Below are 21923 nucleotides of genomic sequence, written 5' to 3'. Positions count from 1 at the left end.
ACTGTTATTGATAATAACAATAAACAACCAGAACGCTGTTAAAATCGCATTTAATCGTGGAATACCACTATTTTTTCGACCGGTGGCGCCACCATCTCGCAAATAAAGAAAATCTACTAACCACCGTCCAGTAACTACTAAATCTACTAACCACCGTCCAGTAACTACTAAATCTACTAACCACCGTCCAGTAACTACTAAATCTACTAACTACCATCTCGCAAATAAAGAAAATCTACTAACCGCCGTCCAGTAACTACTAAATCTACTAACCACCGTCCAGTAACTACTAAATCTACTAACCACCATTCTTGTGTGTACAGCCATGTAACCGACCGAGTCATAGGTGAACAGCGTTTTATCACAAGTCGGATATGGAACAGCATCACAGACCAGATATAAGAATAGAACTAACATGCAATGTAATTTTCTGTCCCATGCTTCGAGAACGTCAGAAGCCCCCTTACCATTTTAGTGTCAGTACCCGACGTTACCTCGGCGCCAATTATTTTCCGGTGGCGCCAGAGACCCAGTGTGGTGTGACCGTGGGGTCATGGAGCCCCCGGAGGACGCGCCAGAGACCCCGTGTGTGTGAGATGTACCCTCGCGAGCAAAGTTATTGAGATATCTGACTATTGATAATTATAAAACAGATCAGGAGCAATTTTTTAGTACCATAATATTTGTGTAAAAAGATTTGATAGACTCTTTATGAAGCTACATCTATTCTGAATTTATCTGTTAAAAATATACAAATGTAAGGCATAATATAAAAACGAATAAAACAAGAACATGTAAAAAGTAACATTAATAAAATGTCCATTAACGATGTATTTAGAATAAATTGTCTTGTAGTTAAGTGAAAAAATATATACTTTTCCGTTTCATGTTTCATGACATCATGTCTATTCATACATCTCTCTTATCTGAAACATCGGGTACTACACTGGTGCCATTCGTGGTCAAACGCTCAAACTTGATGTGAAACTATACCGACAGGTGAACGTAAACTTTACGTCGTAAAGATGGTAAAGATGTCTGCAATTGGCTAGTGGTCGAGAATTTTTTAAATTGTGGACTTCTCCCCCTCTTTCCCAAGAATGTTGTCGTCGATTGTGTCTTTATGACAGAGAAATGTTGATTAATTTCTGTGATCCTCGTTTGAGGCCAGAAATTGAGTGTAGCACCATCAGCACAGAAGGGTACGAAGTGTCTAACTTAATAACCAACTCTGACAAAGGTTTCTTAGCGTACGCTTGCATTAAACCCCCTGTGAACATCGATATCACCTTTCTTTGCAATGTATCTATCAGTCATATTTTGATATGGCCCCATGTTGGCTCCCAAAGATCATCAGGCTTTCAATTGTACGCTAAAACGAGCAATGATGCCAGTATGCCTTATACCATGTTGGCCAGTGGATTTTTGGATCGTTCGAATTCTGGATTGCTACTTTGCGAGTCGAATGTTAATCACGAAACACTCTCGGTTCCTGAAAATTTTCTGAAACGGCATATAAAACCGTCCGTAAGATATTTAGCGACGTATATAAATAATCTACGGATATGCATATGCAAAACAGATAACTCAGTACCTGCATTAGGAAAAATTGAAGTATGGGGAAGTGTTTCATCGCGTTGTGGGAAGGACATTATTGCTAGTATATCTACATTGTGGTGTAAACATGAATTCCATGAGTTTAAGTCTGTAAAAAGAGAACAATCTGAGGAACAGTCTTCTTCATCTAACTCTATAGATAAATCTCAACGTTTGGTTCTTCCTATTACTGTTGTAAATAGCAGGTGAATATAATGGATGTTAAGACTAAATAATTCATTAGTATAGTGCGAATCATTTAGTGTACAAATGTGTTACAGCTTTGGAGAAGCATTAGACTCATCCTTACAAGTACCAGAGCCTTTCTTAGATGCCATTACTTGGGAAATCATGACACAGCCTATCTTATTGCCCAGTGGAAAGATTATTGATCAGAGTACTTTACAAAAGCATGAAGAAACTGAGGCATTGTGGGGAAGAAGGCTGACGGATCCTTTCACTGGTTTATCATTTAGTGAAGATCGCAAACCTGTTGTAGCAACTGCATTGAAAATGAGAATAGATAAATTTCTACTTGAAAATAGTAATGCAGAAGAGGTCAAGAGATTGCCAAGGGTTTTAGGTCGTACATTATCTTTAGGCATAACAGAAAAAACAACTACAGATATTCCCAAGTATTTGTTACATCAGACTGTGTTCAATAAATCCTCAAATGATCGTAAGCCAAAGTTGCACTGTTCTGTAACAACCACACAAGGGAACAAGAAGTCCTGTCATCAATTGCCAGTTGTTGTGATACCCCATAAAAGAACTGCTTCCACTTTGGCAAAACCAACAAAGAAAAGAAAGATTTTCGATTCGGTTGAGTCATCGAGCAAAGATGTGAAAGGTGAAGTAAACAGTAATTGTACTGATATTGATACAAGTGTTGATATTAGTACAATTATACCGCATCTAAAGCGGTTTGATAGTATTCCAGAAGTGAATAATAGTGCAAGTTCTAGGTTGAATTGTACTTGCTGTCCAAATGGAATTTTTTATGAACTTCCATGCAAACATATTACTTGTAGAAAATTATTAACAACTATCAAAAACAGTAAGTGTACATTATGTGGTACAATGTATAAAAACAATGAAATAAAACGTATTCACGAATAAGTAAACCACGTCAGTATAAGAAGTAATAGCAGAATCTTTCGTGTATTAGTTTTTAATAAGTATGTAAATGTTTTTACACTTTATTGCATTCTAATTATGTACTTTCAGTCCGTGTTACTTAGCCAAACAATGGTATAAGTAATACATAACAATGGGATTGTATTCTTAAGTCACAGAAATTTCCCCTTTACCAATATGTACTATTACAAATCTTGTGTGTGTTACTTATAGTTAATATGTAAAAAATATGCACAAAACATTTGGAAATTATAATGCAAAGTTATATTCATACCACATGAATTTGTACAGACACAATAGGTGACTGGTTTTAAGATATATACAATATATTATGCTGTTTATCAAATAAAAAACACGGAAATATTTTCACCTTATACTCTTATATAAAAATTGAGAAGACATTTTCTTTGCATGAACGATACTCAAATTGTGCTTACGGTCATTAATTCCGTGCACGGCAACGTATTAAGACATTCTTCAAAATAAAATCACAAATATTGTGTTAGATATCTACATACAGATCTCGTATAGTTCACACGTGTTTCGCATATCACACTTATTGCATAATTTTTTAACCTGATGGGTAATACTGACTTATCACTTTGCAGTTTTAAAAAATATTGGTTACACACTTTGCCTGTGAACACATAAAAATAATCTAGTATGTCCATCATCATGTATATCCATCTATCCTTTACAATACTCTGAATCCGCTGCCCTGACTTTGGCGCTTGGCGATATTAAACAACGATAACAAGTAATTACGGGAATCGGGAGAAACGTAGAACGTGAGAGTACGATCGGAATGAGGAGTAGCATTTTCAAAAATATCAGACTGTCCGTCACTGTTTGTCGAAACACTAGCTAAACCTGTACTACTAGTTCTTACGTATTCTGCTACGCGTGCTCTCATTTCTTGATCCATCTGTAACAGTTTCGACAAGAATATTTAATAGTTCGTAGGTATAATTACATAGTAGTAGCATTGGTAAAATGTAGAATATACCTCGTACGGAGCAGGTGATCCAGGCCTATTGGGCTGTGTTGTTTTAGAAGTACAGTATAAACTTATAGTTGAATCAAGATGACAGTCAGCACTTGTTAAATCTTTCAGTAAAAATAGTCTCTCGACATTATCTTCAGCTGCGTTAACCAATAACAGCGCATGCCTCGTTAGAATTAACGTTACAGCCCGATTACTGCCTTGTTGAATCACATAGTCTGCACTCGTAACATGTAAAATATTGCCATGATTTTTTTCCAGTAGGGGTAACAACCACCAAGCATACCTAATGGATGCATTGTTATTGCCTGTTGTATATTGGACAACTGGTCGCTGTCGAGGCTGTAAAAGCATATTCACGGTTATCTTGTCTCGTTACTGTTGCGTAACAATTTTCATCTTTCAATATTTACGGAAGGTAAAGAATTCCAGCCTGCCCCCTGGAGTAAACCCTGTCCCGTCAGGGCAACTAATTCTGCAGCTCCGCTTAAAGGTTTCGTAACTACTCCGACTAGTCCTAGTCCAACACCGGTCACAAGACTTTTAGTCGTTATTTCGCCTGACCATACTTGTTGCAAGGGATGATGAGCAATACCGGCAACCGCGGCTGAAGAAAAAAGATTAAAATGTCATTACATTAGATTAATCATGACAAAGAAATGTGTCACACACCTAGAACACTCATGCCTAATCCAGTTAAGCCTTGGTAGAGCCCTTGTGCCATGCCTTGTGGTCTCATTCTTCTGGATTCTTCTTGCCTTTGTAGATGCTCTTCATCGAGAGTTAATCGATCGAGATTTCGTGCCACGCTAGACGCTAACTTCGTTACAGAATTCAAAGTACCTGTGGGAATTTTATTTTTAATGCAATGTTGAGAAAACATTGTATACACTTCCATATCAGTTTAAAAGCTCCGGAGTACCTGCTGTAACATGTCTCATCAAACTGGCTGAACCATGTGTTATTCCCACAATGAAACCCCATGGCCCTTGCAACAAACCTTGGAATGGTAGAGAGACAAAGTCTCTAAGCCCTGAACCAAGAGCTTGTGCTAAGCTTCCGGGTGAACCTAATATTTCTAAAGAGCCCACCACCCAACCTGAAGCATACAGCATCGAAATTAGTAAAGTTTAATGTTCGTATTAATAACAAAATACAAATTACTATTTATACCTGCTCCAAATATAGCACCAGATAGATAATGCATTGTGAGTGCATTGCCAAGCCTATACGGTGTAGTTAGGACATTTTTCTTCTCAAATGTACCAAAGTATAATGGCGAATGGTCTAAAGCTACATATAACCGCACAGAAGTATGAACACTTAATAGAATAGATACAGGTTCTATTTTCAAAGTTTGTAGCCTTAACGGAGCACTCAATATTTTTGCGTCAACCATTACGTAATCTGGCATGCATACTCCAGTTGTTGAAACCAATGTTCTTGTCTTCTTTACATCATCCGATACAAAAAACCTTGGAGGTATCATTGAAGTTGCATAGTTCAGTAACTGAGTGATATATGTATCTTCGATGTAAGCACTAATAGGTGCGATCTTTAGGTGAAGTTCTTTTGATGCTGAAATATATCATAAAACAGACATTAACGCACAAGTAATACGTTTATAGTAAATTGAGTCACGTTGTTGTTGTTGTTATTGTTATGTACCTTCTATATGTCCTTGATTTTCCAAGATGTAATCGATTGTTATTAAAGAGTTCTCCCTAATTTGTTCCACTTTATTCATTAAGCAATTGTTTGTATAATATCCTGACCCCTTTGTAACAAGTGGACTTTGACTGATCAACACTACAGGGAAATCGAAACCTCCTTGATCGAACATTTGATTATCTAACTGTAAATCACCTATGAAAGCGCTTAAATTCATGATTCTGGATCTCGAAGCAACCGTGACTATAACATCAGTCATGGATAAACTAGCAACTTCGATCCTCTGCGCGTTTTCATTCATGTCGTGTATGGTGATGATGGTTACTCCGCGAAGACAGATAGTTGCTGACCCGTCCTTTGAATTACTCTCGTCAGTAATCTTTGTCTGATCGTTTGTGCTGGTTTTCATATTACCCATGTTCGTAATTAGATGTCGTAAATTCATTTGCGAGGAAGTTGAAGCCTCTGTAATTGAAGTCTCGTCCTGAGCGGAGAAAAATGTTGTCACCGATGTGGAGCTGTCGGAACTCTGCACGTTTATCACTTTATCATCATCTGTCTGATCAATGTATTTACTATGCAACGTTTCCACTTCTTTCATATCAGTTTCTTTGCGTAGAAGTCGACTTCTAATGTCCCTTGCGGACACTTCTACCTGTGATATAGGAATAACACTAATGTATGTGGTGTAACAACGATTTTGCATGATCAACTTCACATCCCCATAAAACGGGAATCGTACATACTGATCCACCGGTGTCCCTGATATTGCAGACAAGTTTATACCTCTTGACCACCGCAAATCCTTAGTTTTCATTGTCTGATCGCTGTGACTTGTTACAGCAGAGAACAATAATACATTCGATGCGACTGAAACGGGTACGTCTGGTAACCTGTTGCTAATGGAAGGAATGGAATAGTGACAAGTTGCGCCACTTTCCACCTCACAGACCCACGTGAAGTGTGAAGTATCCGGTATTATTGCTTCTCCTGTTTCATTTGCCTGGCCCAGTAATATTTTGAAAGCGCAAGAATTTTCAACTGACAGTTGAGGATGATCATCCGCATGAATCATTATGTATGTTGTACCTTTGTCTTCCTGAGTCGTAATAACCACTGGCATAGTATTAGAGCCATTTGGAACAGCAACGCATCTGCGACTCATGGTTTGATCGACACGTATTGGACAAGACCACTTATGCCCTAAACTCAAAGATATGTAAAGTACAAGGGGTTCTATGATGTCTTCCATGTACAATGTGTACCATTGTGTGATCGGTATGCCTTGTTTCTGATCGTCCGCCGGTGAGATATTAAGACTGTAAAGAGTAAGATCGTTCGGCAGTTCAAGGCCGGTTGCATCTTCGTGCGCTGCTAACGTAGCGACACACAATTCTCGAGACGTTAAATTACTGATTACGTGACTGCTTGTTATACGTATAAGACGCATATCCTCGTGCATGCTGGAATTAATGCTCATGATCGACACGCTTGAGCAACAGTCAACACATGTTTTAACGTTTCCCTCGACCGGAATCAGTCCACCGATTCTTGGCATGTAGAAACTCTGACTCCAATCGGGTCGTGCCAGTTGAAGAGCCTGAGACGTATAGAATGTGTCGCCAACGCCAACGCACAAGTGAAACGTACCTTCCAGTTTTGGCGGTGTCACGATACCGTAATGAGGTATCTGACAGAGTTCTATGTCCTCTGACACGAGGGACAAGTGACAACCCATGGAGTTCAACATGAAACACCACGGTTGTAGTTCTAACAACAGAGTACTAGAGACTAATCCAGCATCTTGATATTTCACTTGCACGTGTGTCTGGGGTTGTTCAGCAGATATCCATTCCTCCACCATGTCCCCCTGGAAAGGCCATTCTGCTTCTTCTCTTTGACCCTCTAGATCTTTTAGAATCTCGTCGATGTCTTCGATTTCGGGTCTTTTGAAAAACTTTCGCTGATCCACGGAACTGTAAGACAACGGTACATACGGATTGGACGTGGATACACCAGATTCCAGTTGGAATGTCAATTGATGAAAATGTTCGAATGTTCCTGGACAGTAGAGTTGTTGTCGCTCACCGCGACCGTTCACCATTGTACTCAAAGAGATCTTTAACGACGGTGTGTCCATTTGTACTCTGGCTGGTACAGGTAAATGCGATTTGATCATGTAAAGCGGACTAAGTACAGCTAGAACTTTTATTTTTTCCTGAATAATCTGAGTGACTATTCGTACCCAAATACTCAGAAATTGTCCACGTTCCTGTAATGGTACTTTCACGAGCCACGGTTGTCCCCACTTGGCATTAGGCTGAAGAGGAATATCTCCTGTCCAAGACAGATTTGGCACGTTGGTAAAGCGCAAACGTATGGCCATTTTTTTATTTCCATCGAGTATGACAGACGGTGGACGGCTTTTACCGAAAACGGGATACACATCTTTCAATAGAGTCACTTTCGACCCAATGTCAGCCTCGTACTTGACCAATTTCATCTCAAAGATGTCGGTCAATTGATTGGAAATGATCAGTTGACCAGAGAAGGTCACCAACTTTTGTGTAGCAGAGAGAGACGTAACGCTTACGAATGCTGATGCTTTAGTTTCCGAATGGTTGAATTCGATCGCTTGGACGCCGTCTGTGCCCACAGAGAACGGTTTGCTCCACAGCCAAAGATTCTCTTCTATCGCTATCCTGATCATTTTATTATCAAAATGCTTCCACGAATAAAAGGTACATTGTCTATTCTCCAGTAATATGTTGTCCCTGGTTCCGCTTTGATTGAACAGGATGGGTACGTTGCTATCGTTTGCCACCACATAACGAGTAAATAAGATCATATTCTTGTTTTCTTCCTCAAAGAATGCAAACCATAAATGCGCCGAGACTGCGAGCGTATGCGCTATTGTCGGACCAAGCTTTAGAGAGAATGGGCTACATGTTAACGATATGTCGGTTTTGTCTGACAATGACAGCTGAAATCTCGCTTCTAACGGATCCAGTATCTCTTGCATGGTCAGATGAGCGTAATCTAATATATACACGCCAAATGTACCGCTGATGTCGATCAACGTTGATCCATCTATCCATCTGTTAAGTACAAGGATAGCTTCTTTGTGCTCCAAGGTCATGAAGCATTGAGTTTCAGGCACGGTACCTTTCAATGTATAATCCTTCAACGGCGGTTGCAAATTATTGTACATAACTGGGTTTACGTGATTGTACATGGATATGTGTATGGCGCCGATGTTCAAAGCGGCTTGCACATTAGGTATAATGGAAGAATTGAAATAGGAATCAATGCGTAAACAAGCCGCGAGAACACGCGCCGAGATTATTGTTTTCGAAAGCGGTTTGTTATTGCTTGATAGCAGAACTACTCGCCATATACAAGCCACTGCTCGGGCTGGAGCTTTTTCAGGCAGCTCCAAGCGGTACGAATTCGTTTCGGATAAGTAGAAATCAACGTAACGTTGGTAGGACATATGACAGTCGCTCCAATATTCAAGAACGCAAGACACTTTGTCGATATAACCACTGTCGGAATCCAGTGTCTGAAAAGAATCATCGTGTAAAATATAGATAAATAGACACAAAGTAGCGTACTTTACTCACTTCAAATGGGACTGGCGAGACATGTATCCTTGTTAGCGTTCTTGGTTGTGGGTATCTCCAAGCCATCGATTGTTGAGGACAGGCGAAAAACACAACCTAAATGAATTATTTAACGCTAGAATAATCGTGTCGAAAAATTTATGTTAACACAAATAAGTATTGATTAATTTACTTGATATGGAAAAGGTAGTTCATCAGCATTGCCGTTGACAAATTGGAATGCACCCGCTTTAAGATCATCTTTATAATGTTGTTCGGTAGACAATACAATTTGTTTCTCGTTACTCTTACTCTCTGAAGGAGTTGTTGTCAGTTCATTCAGAAGCAGCTGGCAATCTTCCATGACGTTCTTTATGATTTTGATCTGCTCCGGTCCAAAATCTAAATAAAGGCTGTCGCTGTCAGCTTGTACTTGTATTTGAGGAATGGAGTTTGCATTTTGCCAAGGCTCCCAGAGCAAACAAACGGTAATATTGCAACACCATGGGTTCAAGAGGACTTTTATATTTTCGTTGAGTATCGCTGATACGATGAAAGAATCAACAGACGTGCTGGAATATATTCGATCGGGTCTTAGAAGGGATGTGACGCTCCCAGATAAAGAAGCCAAACTGATTATTATTTCAGCGCCAGAGTCCGTCTTCAGAGACAATACAACCTGCTTCGTGTTTATATTTAAATCAGGCCAATTTAATTTTTTCGTTTTTGTTGCTGGAGGAACCCCCGTGTCATCGAGGTGGTCTATTGGTGTTGATTCCCGTTCACTCATAAAGCATGATAATATCTGTTGATACATGAAGATGTATTTAATGAAACACATTGTCAGATGAATATAACGTTCATATACATTACCTTATTTTTCATAAGGTACATCTGACTTAGCCTGGACAGAGAGAAATAAATTTTCGTAGGTCTACCCATATCTATAGAAAATTGTGGATTTTTTCCTAAAGTCTTTTCATATTTCATTGTTACAAAAGATGGCGGTATGCCAGTATCCGGATGCAAATCACCACTTTTCGTTTCGATCATAAACATTTTGAAATCCTTCTCTGTTGGTATGGAAATTAAGTCTTGATGCTCCTTTTCGCCTAATGCCATGGTTATATCGAAACAGGATACCTAATAAAATGCACATGTATTAAAAGGAATTCTCTTAACAACTGTCTATTCTTAACATACTTGTATTTTTTGCGATGGATGCTGTTGTGAAAAATAGATATTTGGTTGATTAACCATGATATAAAATAGCGGTTGTTTCTGACTTTCACTCTCGTCTTCTTCAATTTCATTTATATCCTGTACGAATGTTATATTTGACGTTAACTTTTTAGAGGCAATTATCTACAGAACTTTTTATTAAAAAATTACTCACAACTTGGTATTCTGTACTTGCTTTTTGAATATCATAAAGTATAAATGTTATTTTACCACAGTTTACCAGGAATTCAAATGGCAACAGTATAGGAATCTCTGGACGTGCTGGTTTACCCTAATAAAAGAAATACTAACCTTGAGGAAACACTACACTGTCTAATTTTATACTGAAGTTCGGAAATGAGACTTACAATAACGGTCGAATTCACACTAGACGTTTCAAAGTCTATACCACTATCTTTAGTAAAATCAACGTCCGTATCATCGAAAGATTGTTTCGTCCAAGTAATTTGTTTAATACCTCCCATTGTTGTGGAAATCTTATGAGCTGTATTGCTCGACTCAACGAAGATTCTGTTCGGCTCAAAGTTTCCCAGCGACAAATTTCTTAATTCATTATTTAGAATCGAAATCAATTGAATTTGATCTAAATTTACGGTCACTTCGATGTCGGTAATACAATTAACTTCGATTGCACTTCCACATACTGTTACGTCCGGTTTAAATAGAACCGGTGGAGCAATGATCAAGCACAAATCGAACCTATAGTGTATATTCATATGTAAATTATTTTATAATACTATTAATGATATCGTTTGAATCTTACGTACTTCGATACTAATGGAAATGTTGAGAATTGTTGTTCCAAACTACTTCCATGTCCAAGTTTGTTCCATTCTAATGCAGGATTTTCATTCATCGTATAAAGGTACGATTGAGACATTTTCTGCAATAAAATAATTTAATGTTTGCATTCTAGAAAGATTGTAAATCACATACAGTATATATATTTCCAACGAACCTTGTTTATACTCATTTGATAATTTTTCCAAGTAGTTGTATGAGCACACACGCCTTTTATATTAATTTGGTATTGTCGATCCTCCACAGCAGAACCTGGTATGCTTAATATATTTGCTTGAGCTGCAAGTTGATATATATCCAATCTCAAAGGTGTTCTGCAAATTGGATTCTCTGCGTGTGGAGTGATACGAATTCCGTCTAACTATGGAATGGATAGGGAATATTTAATCTTTAAGTTACAGCACGTATACTTTTTTTTTCAATCTGTGGTTATAGTATTACCTGAAGCATTAGTAGATCATGTTGTGGTTTGGACTTTATTATATTTGAAGCTGGTAGCATTAGTCTAAGCCCCTTAAAGTCCAGATATACCAATGGTAAAGATTCATTGTCAAGGCATACAATGTTATTTAAACCTGTTGCATTTTGATCAGGCGTTTCAGTATTGTCTTTTTCGATAGATCGATAGAAACAGGTAAAAGGCTTCAATAGCTGTATATATTTGCTAACTATGGTGAGTGGTAAAATTATATCCACCATTTGTACTTTTACAACCACTTCGGAAATATAACTATTAGTGGATAGTGTAGATTCTGCCATAACGTCTTTCTAAAATTGAAATTAATCATTTCAAGGATAGTGTATCATTTATGGTAATCGACTTAAATACCTTTTGACTTCTGTGGCGTTTAAAGGTCCCCCATCGTGTATGAACGTTTCCAGACTTTGCTCTAGTCAGAGTAAAACTTAGAAATCCCGAATCATCGCCTTTTTCCAAATTATCTTCCCTTCCGCAGAGTATTGCACCCACATACTCACCGATATCCCAAGTTGGCGAATGCGGTGCTCTGTCAAAGAATACCCCTTATTGTTTCTCCGAGTTGTAGTTAAAAATATTATTTACCAATACAACTGTATACCTAGTATAATGAAATATAGTGGCTGTTGTAATTTTGCTCTTCAATTTTAAATAGACAGGCTGCAGATCTACCGAGGTAATAATATCTTCCAATTCAAGAACTAATTTCAATGAAGTTGAAGATCCTACTTCTGCCACATATAATTTCAATGCAATCTTTGTTATAGTCCATTGAATCCACGCCGTTACAATCAATTCATCTGATTCTACGAAGAATAATGCATTATACACAAATATCGAATGAAGCTTAAGTATATTTTCTTATGTACCTGGTGTAGTGTCATCTTTTGATGTTGAAACAGTCGAATTCGTAGTTGTATCTTCAGGATACAGTAATTGTGTTGGTGTAGACGGAGTTTGTGGGATGATAGGAAGAGCTATTTGTGTTTCTGTATTCAACTGAGCACTAACTATAACACTTTTATTAGTAACGGTTGAAACCCGCAATACACTCAGAATACTCGTAATTATTTTGTTCATAAAAACTACCTGAAATAAAAACAAATTATATAATTATGTAACGATGTGTGAAGATTCAACATATGTTGTGTAAAGTATTTTTACTACGATACCTGTTCTTCAGACACTGAAATAATAATGGGAGAATTATCTATATGAACACAAACACTTAAAGAAGACAATGCATTTTCTCCCATTTTCGACGATGTAAATTTCGTTGTCAGAGCAACTGTAGCATTTAATGATACTTTTTTAATGAAGTTCTTTTGTATGTGTTGTTGTAACATGTAACAATGAAATTCCACAAGACTCAACGTCCACGGAAAACTTTCCAATTCTAGAAGAAATTACAATTCGGATAATACTCTTTTGCATACGCTTAGTAGATTTCTTCTTCGATAACTTACTGTTTGTCCACATAGATTTTGGTAGTTTAACTGGTAATTCTTGAAGATGAGGAGCCAGCATTTCGAAACTTATGTTAGATGAATGAACAATAAGGGCGGGTAACTTTATTATTAACATTTGTAAGTTGTTATCAGTATTCAGTGCTCTATCTTTTGCTTCTTCTATACCTAAATCATTTTAGGAAAACGTATGTAACAGAGCGTTAAAGAACTATCAGTTACTCTGTCAATGTATGGACTTACCATATGCACCAATGCCACTCATCGTACTCGACGGTATGTACGTAACAATATGTCCAACACGCCCACTTAACACAAGCCCAGACCACCATGGATACAGTTCTGCTAATCTGGCCAATATTCCCAAATTCTGTAAGTTCTACCATACATTACTTCTTTATAACTAATAATATTGTGTATCAAAACTATTAACAAAAATGGTGTAACGCGTCCTTAAAAGTCACAATAATATATGAAGATTATACCTGTCTGTTATCGTCAGACTTGGAATCGTGTTTCTTTTGAATATCATCATTTTGTACAGTCTTCGACTTCTCAGTTGTTACAACCGACTTCCTTTTTTCTTTATCCGAAGAACTATGCACACTCTCGTGCAAGCTCGGAAACGTCTTTTTCTTAGTGCCAGTATCAGAAGATGCACCTTCTAAGTGCTGTTGCATTTCAGGCTTTGTTGTACACAAAGTACCTAAACTGTAATGCGTTACACGATACTCTAGCCATTTAAACAACAATGGATCAAGCGACGCTCTGATGTCCGCCATTTGAAACGATATAACAGGTGGATGCGTTTGCTTCTCAACATTTTTCGGATACTGCATCACAGCCGTTACCAGTAATTTATTTTCTACCTCACTATGATCACAGAGGGATTGTAGTCAATATAAGTTTTACTTTATGATATAATTTATTGTATATACCAACCCATGCATATTGCTTTCCGGGCCTGAGAAAATAAAAGCCTGCTGCGACTCATTTAGGGCAAACATTTTCACTGAGTTTATGCTTATCTCGTTTGAGATTGTAACCAAAGATGACAATTTCTTGCAGTTTATATTTTCTAACAACAACTCCAGATATACCGGATCTGAAATATGCACACTGGTATTAAATAGTTTCGCTTAACCAAATGGCTCTTAGTAATGGTTTTTATAATACATACTTATTTCGTTACAGGCATCATTGAACAAAGAAGAACACACGAGAGTGTTTGTTGTGTCAGTTGGATCGAAAATTGAAGTCAATATAGATGCAGCAACCATCAACTTCGCTTTTGTTCCGGTGACTGTAATACTGTCCATATGTACTGAATACGTTTCATGTATTAAATCAACGTTTCTCCAGTACTGTGGATATAATAATTTCTTTGCTTTGCATTCCACCGAATAAGGCATTACTATCGATGTATGGCAATTATTTGTTAAGTAAAGTTGACTTCTTGCTCCGGTCACCTAATTCAATATAATGTTTATTGAAGAAATAGATTACGTAGATAGCGGTCTTTTTTCTTGTGTTACCTGAAGTGTAATAACTTTATGGCACTGATCGAACATTTCTGTAGAAAGATCAGTCTGTTTTGAAGCACAGGCAGCGAGTCTAAATGGATATAACGGCTGCAGCAATGTTAGTACTGCTTTATCGCATTCAATGCTCATGAAGGGGTCATCGGTAAGAGCAGGTGTTAAAGGTGTCGTCTAACAGAAACAGTACACAAGTAGTGAACAAAAGCAGATTAATTGTGTATGTACATATTAATGCATTTAATACACACTCTATTTTCAATAACTTTTCGTTGTCGTGGTAATCCATTTATAGAATGATCAGCTAATTGTAATTGAAGGGCTGCTTTCACCATAATTAATTTTGTTTTAACCATGGATACATTTTCTCGTAAAGCTTCGTATTCTTCTAATGTGACTGGTGGAAGTTCATCCACCAGTGGATCTGATAATAATGTACATGCAATGATTTCATAAATACATCGTATTTGTATTTGAATAGAAAAATTTTAAAGATACCTGGTTTCGAGATAAGATACGGATTGTAGTCATAATTTGCGGCAGCTTGCTTTATTGTTTCAATACGATGAAAAACACCCGAACACAATCGAATAGTTAAATCACCTATGATATATCTCATTACTCTACGTTCATCAAAGTTGCTGAAAGAAATGTACATTCAGCCACTCTTCTCTCTTACTATTAACAGGCTTATAGACGATTTGAATATCTTGCAGTTACCTATATTCAAAATTGGATCCAAATTCTGCCAGTCTTTCGGGAGTGATGTCGTCAGGTAATTCGACACAGTGAACATAATCCATAGCAAAAGCAGGGCACCGTTCTATTAGTCTTTTCCCTAAAAATTATTCATTTAACTACTGTTTATGCGTGTTTTCAATATTAGATATTACATTAAACTTTGATTACCTGAAACTGTGTTTAGATAATAATAAATTCCTTGCTTGTAATCTCTTTTTTTTCCTTTGTTTTCCGCCGAATCATTGTCAAATAATGAATCTTTCAAGTAATCAGTGTTTAACTTTCCTGCTATTAAATATAAGGGTGGCTATAGGAAGTTTATTAGATTAGTCACAGTGTATAAAAAAATTATAGATTTCAAAGAGTAGTATAGAATTATTACTTGTGCTCCATCGACTACTTCCAGATGTCCACAGCTGCAGGTCCCCCTTGGATATATGCGTATACAACCCATTCCAACGTGAAAGCTGGTCACAGCAATTCCTTGAAGCAATGTATCCACCACCACACCATTTAATCTCAGTGTCAGGAACGATTTATATCTGAGTTTACGTGATTTATAAAATAATTGCTCCTTAATGTTTTCTACTGTCTGTACAAAAGAAATTAATCTCAAGTCACGAAATTTTAATACGATTTTTATATTATAATTTAGTGCGTACAAAGTATGTACTTTAAAAGTCAAGGTGGTGTCTTGTACATATACACCCAAATGAATAGTGTGGCCAGAGTAAGCCATTTGTTGTTCTGTAGACCAATCATTGTCCCAGTCAATGGGTAACAAAGACGATACCATATTCCAAGCCCATCCACCCCAACCTGTAGTGTCAGTGGCAGCTCCGCTTACGTGATCGATAATATCATCTACAATATTCACTAATAATAAGTATGATTATAAATATTAAGAGTACGTATTGTAGAATAATGTGGGACCTTGTATGCTATCGTCCCTTTCTTCTGCAGAGATTAGGGACTTTTCTTTATTAGATGGAAACTGTTTTGTTTGCAATGCCATTATCAGTGCAGCTAATCTCAACAGCATTGGTACTTGCTGTTCCGTTATACTAAACTCCATTTTCTGACAATGAAGATCAAGTCGTGTGATGGAAGCTTTTCTTGCAGTGTTACTGTGATAATTTATGATCAAACGTATTATAACGGAACATCGATATAGAACGGGATCCTGAACGAAAAAATCAAAAACTCACGTATTTCATAACGATATGATCAATTACTTGCGATGATATTAAAAAACAAATACCTGATATATTTCTATTTTTCCAGAAGCGTCCATTTTGTCTAAACATAATGTTAGATCTTGTATTGTAATAACTTTTCTAAGCATAACTTCATACGCGTTTACATCTGCAAATGTTCATAATTAAAAAATATATATACGTACATATGTAATTACTTACATTTAATGGAATATCAGATACACACCGGTAAAGGCTGGTTCCCATTTATTATCAACAGTCTGCATACTTAAAAATCTGACATTCACGCTAAGAACAATGTCTTCTTCGACATATTTTAGAATTAAATTATTACAATTGATTGTTATATTATTTACAACCTTTGTCACTATACTTTTTATGTACCCAGGTGGAGTCTCTTCCCTGTCAATAAATTAATAATAGATTGTTGTATTGTGACAGAATGTAATTATAAATAAGAAAGTTTCACTTACTCCGGTATCTCTTGCCTCTTCTGTAGTCCAGAAGTACTAGTTTCCACTTTTGTATCATCTTTTAATTTTAAAATACATTCTGCAAGAAAATAAGAAATTCTATTTTTATACATCTGGCATGCATCACCTTAGGTTTTATTATTTTTGTTCAGTATCTACCTATTGTGTTTATTGTGATAACAATTGGCTCTGAAGTGATTTTTACCCAAGGAACATGAATAAGCAGTTCATGTATATGACCACTAACGAAGACAAAAGGAAGATTAAGTTGTTCTTCCAAAACTTCTAATCTCAAATCTAGATTTTGGAATGATGCATCACCGCCCCATAAAGAAACCTGAAATATAAAGTAACGTATGAAACACATAACTAGAGCAAATCCTTTTAGTATTATATATTACAACTATATAAATATTAACTGCAAAAAAATGTACCTGAGATTGTTCTGGTTTAAAATTTTTCACATACTTTTCAACGTAACTAAGAATCACTGGTGTTATATATGATTCCAATTTGAACATTGTGTCTAACTATTTAACACATTCCATATACTCTTATGGGTCTCATATATTTATGCGAATAAAACTTGACCCTTAAATTTAATCATTAATTTCTTAATTCATGGAATATATGTTCTAAATATATTTATTGCAGATGTAATAAGCGCAATCATAGAATAAATAAGAGACATACAATGTTTAAAAATGTACACTTTTATCTGAAAATGATTAAGTTATGTAAGTATTAGAACAGAAACTTCTATAGTTGTAAGTTATGAAATATAATGTTTGCAAGTACAATACAAATACAGAAAATAAAGTGAAAAGAATGTAATGTACATATAAATATTTTACATTTTTTATGTATATTGTGATTTAGAGTAAATGTATTAAATATTATTTAAAGGAAAGTGAAGTGGGGGTAAACAGAACCATTGAACACTTAAAAAATCTCTTTTATTCTGCTTTAATCTTTATATAGGGTCGATATAACTTATATTTTTCGGAATTATATCAATATAGCATTATACAGTCAGCCTCAAAAAATTTATAAATACATATTAACCTTAAATCAGGTATTGGTAGTCGATCATGCATCGAAATCACCTATAAAAATATATTTAAAAAATGTACATTGTGTACGTTTTACAATTCGTCATTGAATCACAGAAGAGGATCGATATTACTTCGATTGATTTATGATAAACTTTCTTCTTTCAATTGCAACTTTACGTCCTGTAAATATAAATAGTTTTATTTGTGTTGTCTGCCTTAACCTTTGCAATTTGACATGCACTGCAGCTGCATGGTAAAATGAAGTGGTGTTTGGTGTATAGTATACGCATGCGTATATAGCATAGAGCCATATATATGTCTATGAGCGTATTAGTTCAGGTTGCAGCAGCCACTTGCCCATTGCTTGCCCATGCCCAATTGATGCCCAATGCCCATATGGCCCATACTCCGTACGGGCACTGTCGGGCAGCGGGCAGTAGCGGGGCTGAGCGGGGCAGCATGCCCGAGCACTCCGAGCAGACCCGGTTACCCATCACATATACATATGTAAGTACATAGTAATAATACTAAATTTATGAATGAAACTTACAACTACGTGCTAGAATCTAGAACGTAGCACGTGTATATAAATATTTACATACGTGATTACATTTCTGTACGATTCGTGTATTCAAGAAAATAATAATAAAAACATAAATTTATATTGTTTAATTTAATTCCTTCCTGAGCAAACAATTTTCAATACACCCTATAAGAATTGTTTATTCATTGATGTTCACCAATGTTCACTTTGCATCTCGCGAAAACGTGATATTTATGTGATTCGTGCGTTGCATCGCGATTTTGTATAATGGCTCATATAACTGCATATTTTGCAGCCCGAGATTACACAAAACCTGCGATTGATCTTCGTATTGCTGAATTATTAAAACGAAGAGTTGGTCTAGATTCTCTACCCACAGAATCTCTAAAAGAGCGTCTTGTATGTAAAAGCGTTTGAACTATAATTACTAATTAATCCTTGCTTCATGAACTAGTTTTTATATATCCTGTCACTACGTTTTTGTAGGCAAAATTTAAAGAACAGCGACAAGCTAGACAATTATTGTTAAAAGCAACACACCGGCAACTCCTGGAAGTGGTAGCTTTTATTCTGAATGTAGATTCTGACATTTTAGAGGAAGGGATTATTGACAAAGATGAATACATTAATACTTTTGACAGTTTTCTTGCAAAAGATGGAAAACGTGCAATCCTTATACATTTCCAGCCTATGAAACCACCACCATATGGTATTAGACACGATATTGTAGTTCATAACAATATATCTCGTTATTTTGGATTCATTTAATTCAAGAAATGTTTTACAATAGAATCAGGAAGGTGGAGTTCACATTATGAAGACACTGATAAAACAATACGTTGCTGTGTCACTGATGGTTCCACCGAGGTGTTTTCTGGCAAATGTGTTATAGTTTACAGATTAAAATCAGATGTTGAGTTTGAGACTAAGCAGATTCTTGATGTATATTTCTGTTTCCTTGTGTGTAATTAGTTGAAAAAAACTCATATACAATTTTGTATTAAATTTAAAATGGTTTACCAGGACACATATTATGCATATGCTGAGGTGGAGCCTATATCTCAGAGTGCACTAGCAGCTATATCAGAGTTAATTTTGAGAGTAAATTTGCCAGCAATAACTGCCAACACACTATGGGGCGAATTATCAAAAAATGAAGCTGGTGATAAAGTGAAGAATAATTTTATCTGTGATTTTAGAGATTTCTGTGAATTTTTAAGCAGTAAGATATCCAAATTGATAGCTATAAAATATCATATTTAATTTTCTGTTATTACATTGCTGTATCTGTGTATCTAGTGACCAAGATAGATCTAGAGAGTACAATCAAATTTGAATTCGACTGGGATGTATATAACAAGTATCTCACAGTGTCAGAAGATAATGCAGCGAATGTTACTAATCTATCAGTTATCACTGCTGTAGAAAATAATGTCAGAAAATGGATGAAAAGCATAGAACGGGTAAAATTTATAATTATCGATCTTCGTTAATACAAGTATGTTAGGAAAATGATACTTATTTTGATTAATTGATTGAAATGTAGGCTGTTGTAGAAAGTCAACAATTACGTAGAGAGACTGAAGTAATGGGCCCAAATGTAGAACTCTTCTATTGGAGAAGAATTTTAGTTCGTTTTTCATCTATAATTGAACACATTAAATCTCCATATACTCAAAAGTACATAGACTTTTTAACACATGTAAACTCGAAACATATTAAGGTAGGCTTAATTACAGATTATATGTTCTTTATTAGTTTATTGAGATTAATTACAGTAGAGGTTTTCTGTATTTGAGTATAGAAATGGAAAATTCTGGAGGAACATGTGACAATAATACAGATTCTTGCACAGGACAATGTAAAATATTTATATGCATTAGAAAAATTTACTCAACCCTTATATAGGTTTGATCCAACAAAAATTGGAGAATACTTACCACCCCTTATGTATGCTATACGAATGATATATGCTACCTCACGTTTCTTTAATACAAGAAGGATGGTCACAGCAGTTTTTGTTAAGGTATAGCAAATTGTAGTCTATACTTGTATTTTATATAATTGCAATACATTTAACAACAATTTCAGATGACAAATCAAATGATTTTAGCCTGTAAAGATTATCTGACAGATGATGGTAAAGTAACTGTGTGGAATGAAGCCAAATCTGTTATGATATCTAAAATAATGGTAATCTTGCAATCGTTTATAATAAATATTAATTGAATCTGTGAGCAGGATAGTTACGGTAACAAATTTTTTTCACGTAGGACTGTAAAAAGCTGTGTGAGCAGTATTACGAATATTACATTGTTATGTGTAAGCAAGTAAGAGAATCTGTTGATGAAAAGCCTTTCGAAGTATCCGAGATGTACGTTTTTGGAAAGTTCAATACCTTCAAAAAAAGAATAATAAAAGTTAGTAACTACATATTAAAGCAAAGTGATGATATATTAAGAACAATATTTATAAGAATGTAATTTATATTTCAGATTATGGACGTTCTTCAGGTAACATTGACTTATTCAATTCTTCATAGTTCTGCTATACAGGGAATAGATGTATTTGCAAATAAATTTACAAGCTTTTTCCAAGACATGGCATCTCAAGACTACGATCCTTTAAATCACAGAAAACCATATTTTGACACCGACTATGATCAATTTAAGAAAAACGTTGCAGAAACGGAAACTGAGTTACGCATTTTTTTTTACAAAAACGTTTTTGAAGCACCAAATATAACGGAGGCACTGAGGGTAGTAGCGAGGTGGTTGTTTTATACTAATTATTTTCGTACACAGATTCAATCATCGATTTATTAAAAAAAAATACATTTACAATTTAAAAATTAAATGTGTATAGGTTTCAAAAATTGAAGTTTAAACATCTGAGGATTGATAGGAAATATTTAGAACTAATAACATTGTTCCAAAAAGAAATTGAAGATGTACGAGACCGATACAATGAGGACAGATCGGACCCACCAATACCCAGAAATGTTCCACCCATTGCGGGCCGTATTTTATGGATTAGACAACTTTACAGACGCATTGAAAATCCAATGGAGATATATAAAGGATGTATGAGAGTGCTTAGTCATGACTATATGCAAAGGTGTATTAAAATCTACAATGCTCTAATCAGCGTTTTTATACACTATGAATTAATATATCATAAGGCATGGTATGATTCCTCAGAAATTGTAAGTCAAGCATGATTATTGTATCGGTAATAATGTGAATGATCATATGCATTGTTAATTGTTTTAAATTGAAGGTTCGATTGGCGTTAGCTTCACCCTTGCTTATACGACATTTAACAACTAATAAATATCACTTAAATTTCGACCCCTACAT

General features: G+C 35.8%; 3 protein-coding genes across 3 annotated transcripts; 2 read left to right on the top strand and 1 right to left on the bottom strand.

Annotated features, from left to right (window-relative positions):
- Nucleotides 1–1010: 1010 nt before the first annotated feature.
- Nucleotides 1011–2719, top strand: LOC107186771 (RING finger protein 37). The gene is made up of 2 exons (XM_015574706.1): nt 1011–1802; nt 1878–2719. The coding sequence occupies exons 1-2, from the start codon at nt 1135–1137 to the stop codon at nt 2713–2715; spliced, it is 1506 nt and encodes a 501-aa protein (XP_015430192.1). The 5' UTR covers nt 1011–1134; the 3' UTR covers nt 2716–2719.
- A 708-nt stretch (nt 2720–3427) lies between these two features.
- Nucleotides 3428–17486, bottom strand: LOC107186763 (vacuolar protein sorting-associated protein 13B). Its single transcript, XM_015574698.1, has 38 exons — nt 17400–17486; nt 17125–17302; nt 16966–17044; nt 16719–16894; nt 16537–16640; nt 16209–16458; nt 15949–16139; nt 15658–15867; nt 15444–15582; nt 15255–15372; nt 15033–15175; nt 14786–14958; nt 14532–14708; nt 14177–14465; nt 13939–14101; nt 13482–13869; nt 13240–13375; nt 12997–13164; nt 12703–12926; nt 12400–12619; nt 12132–12336; nt 11882–12059; nt 11494–11820; nt 11210–11413; nt 11019–11134; nt 10599–10950; nt 10406–10522; nt 10213–10329; nt 9883–10152; nt 9203–9814; nt 9031–9126; nt 5405–8969; nt 4910–5314; nt 4659–4835; nt 4409–4579; nt 4150–4343; nt 3740–4078; nt 3428–3658 (listed from the first exon to the last, which is right to left on the bottom strand). The coding sequence occupies exons 1-38, from the start codon at nt 17484–17486 to the stop codon at nt 3428–3430; spliced, it is 11289 nt and encodes a 3762-aa protein (XP_015430184.1).
- Nucleotides 17487–18831: 1345 nt separating this feature from the next.
- Nucleotides 18832–19827, top strand: LOC107186752 (dynein heavy chain 8, axonemal-like). Its single transcript, XM_015574689.1, has 4 exons — nt 18832–18963; nt 19051–19273; nt 19355–19506; nt 19588–19827. The coding sequence occupies exons 1-4, from the start codon at nt 18832–18834 to the stop codon at nt 19825–19827; spliced, it is 747 nt and encodes a 248-aa protein (XP_015430175.1).
- The last annotated feature ends 2096 nt before the right edge of the window (nt 19828–21923 follow it).

This window comes from Dufourea novaeangliae, unplaced genomic scaffold, assembly GCF_001272555.1.
Source record: "Dufourea novaeangliae isolate 0120121106 unplaced genomic scaffold, ASM127255v1 scaffold92, whole genome shotgun sequence".
Classification (NCBI taxonomy): Eukaryota; Metazoa; Arthropoda; class Insecta; order Hymenoptera; family Halictidae; genus Dufourea; species Dufourea novaeangliae.
Note: the sequence above shows the minus strand (reverse complement) of the source record. Positions and strands in the feature narration are given on the sequence as shown.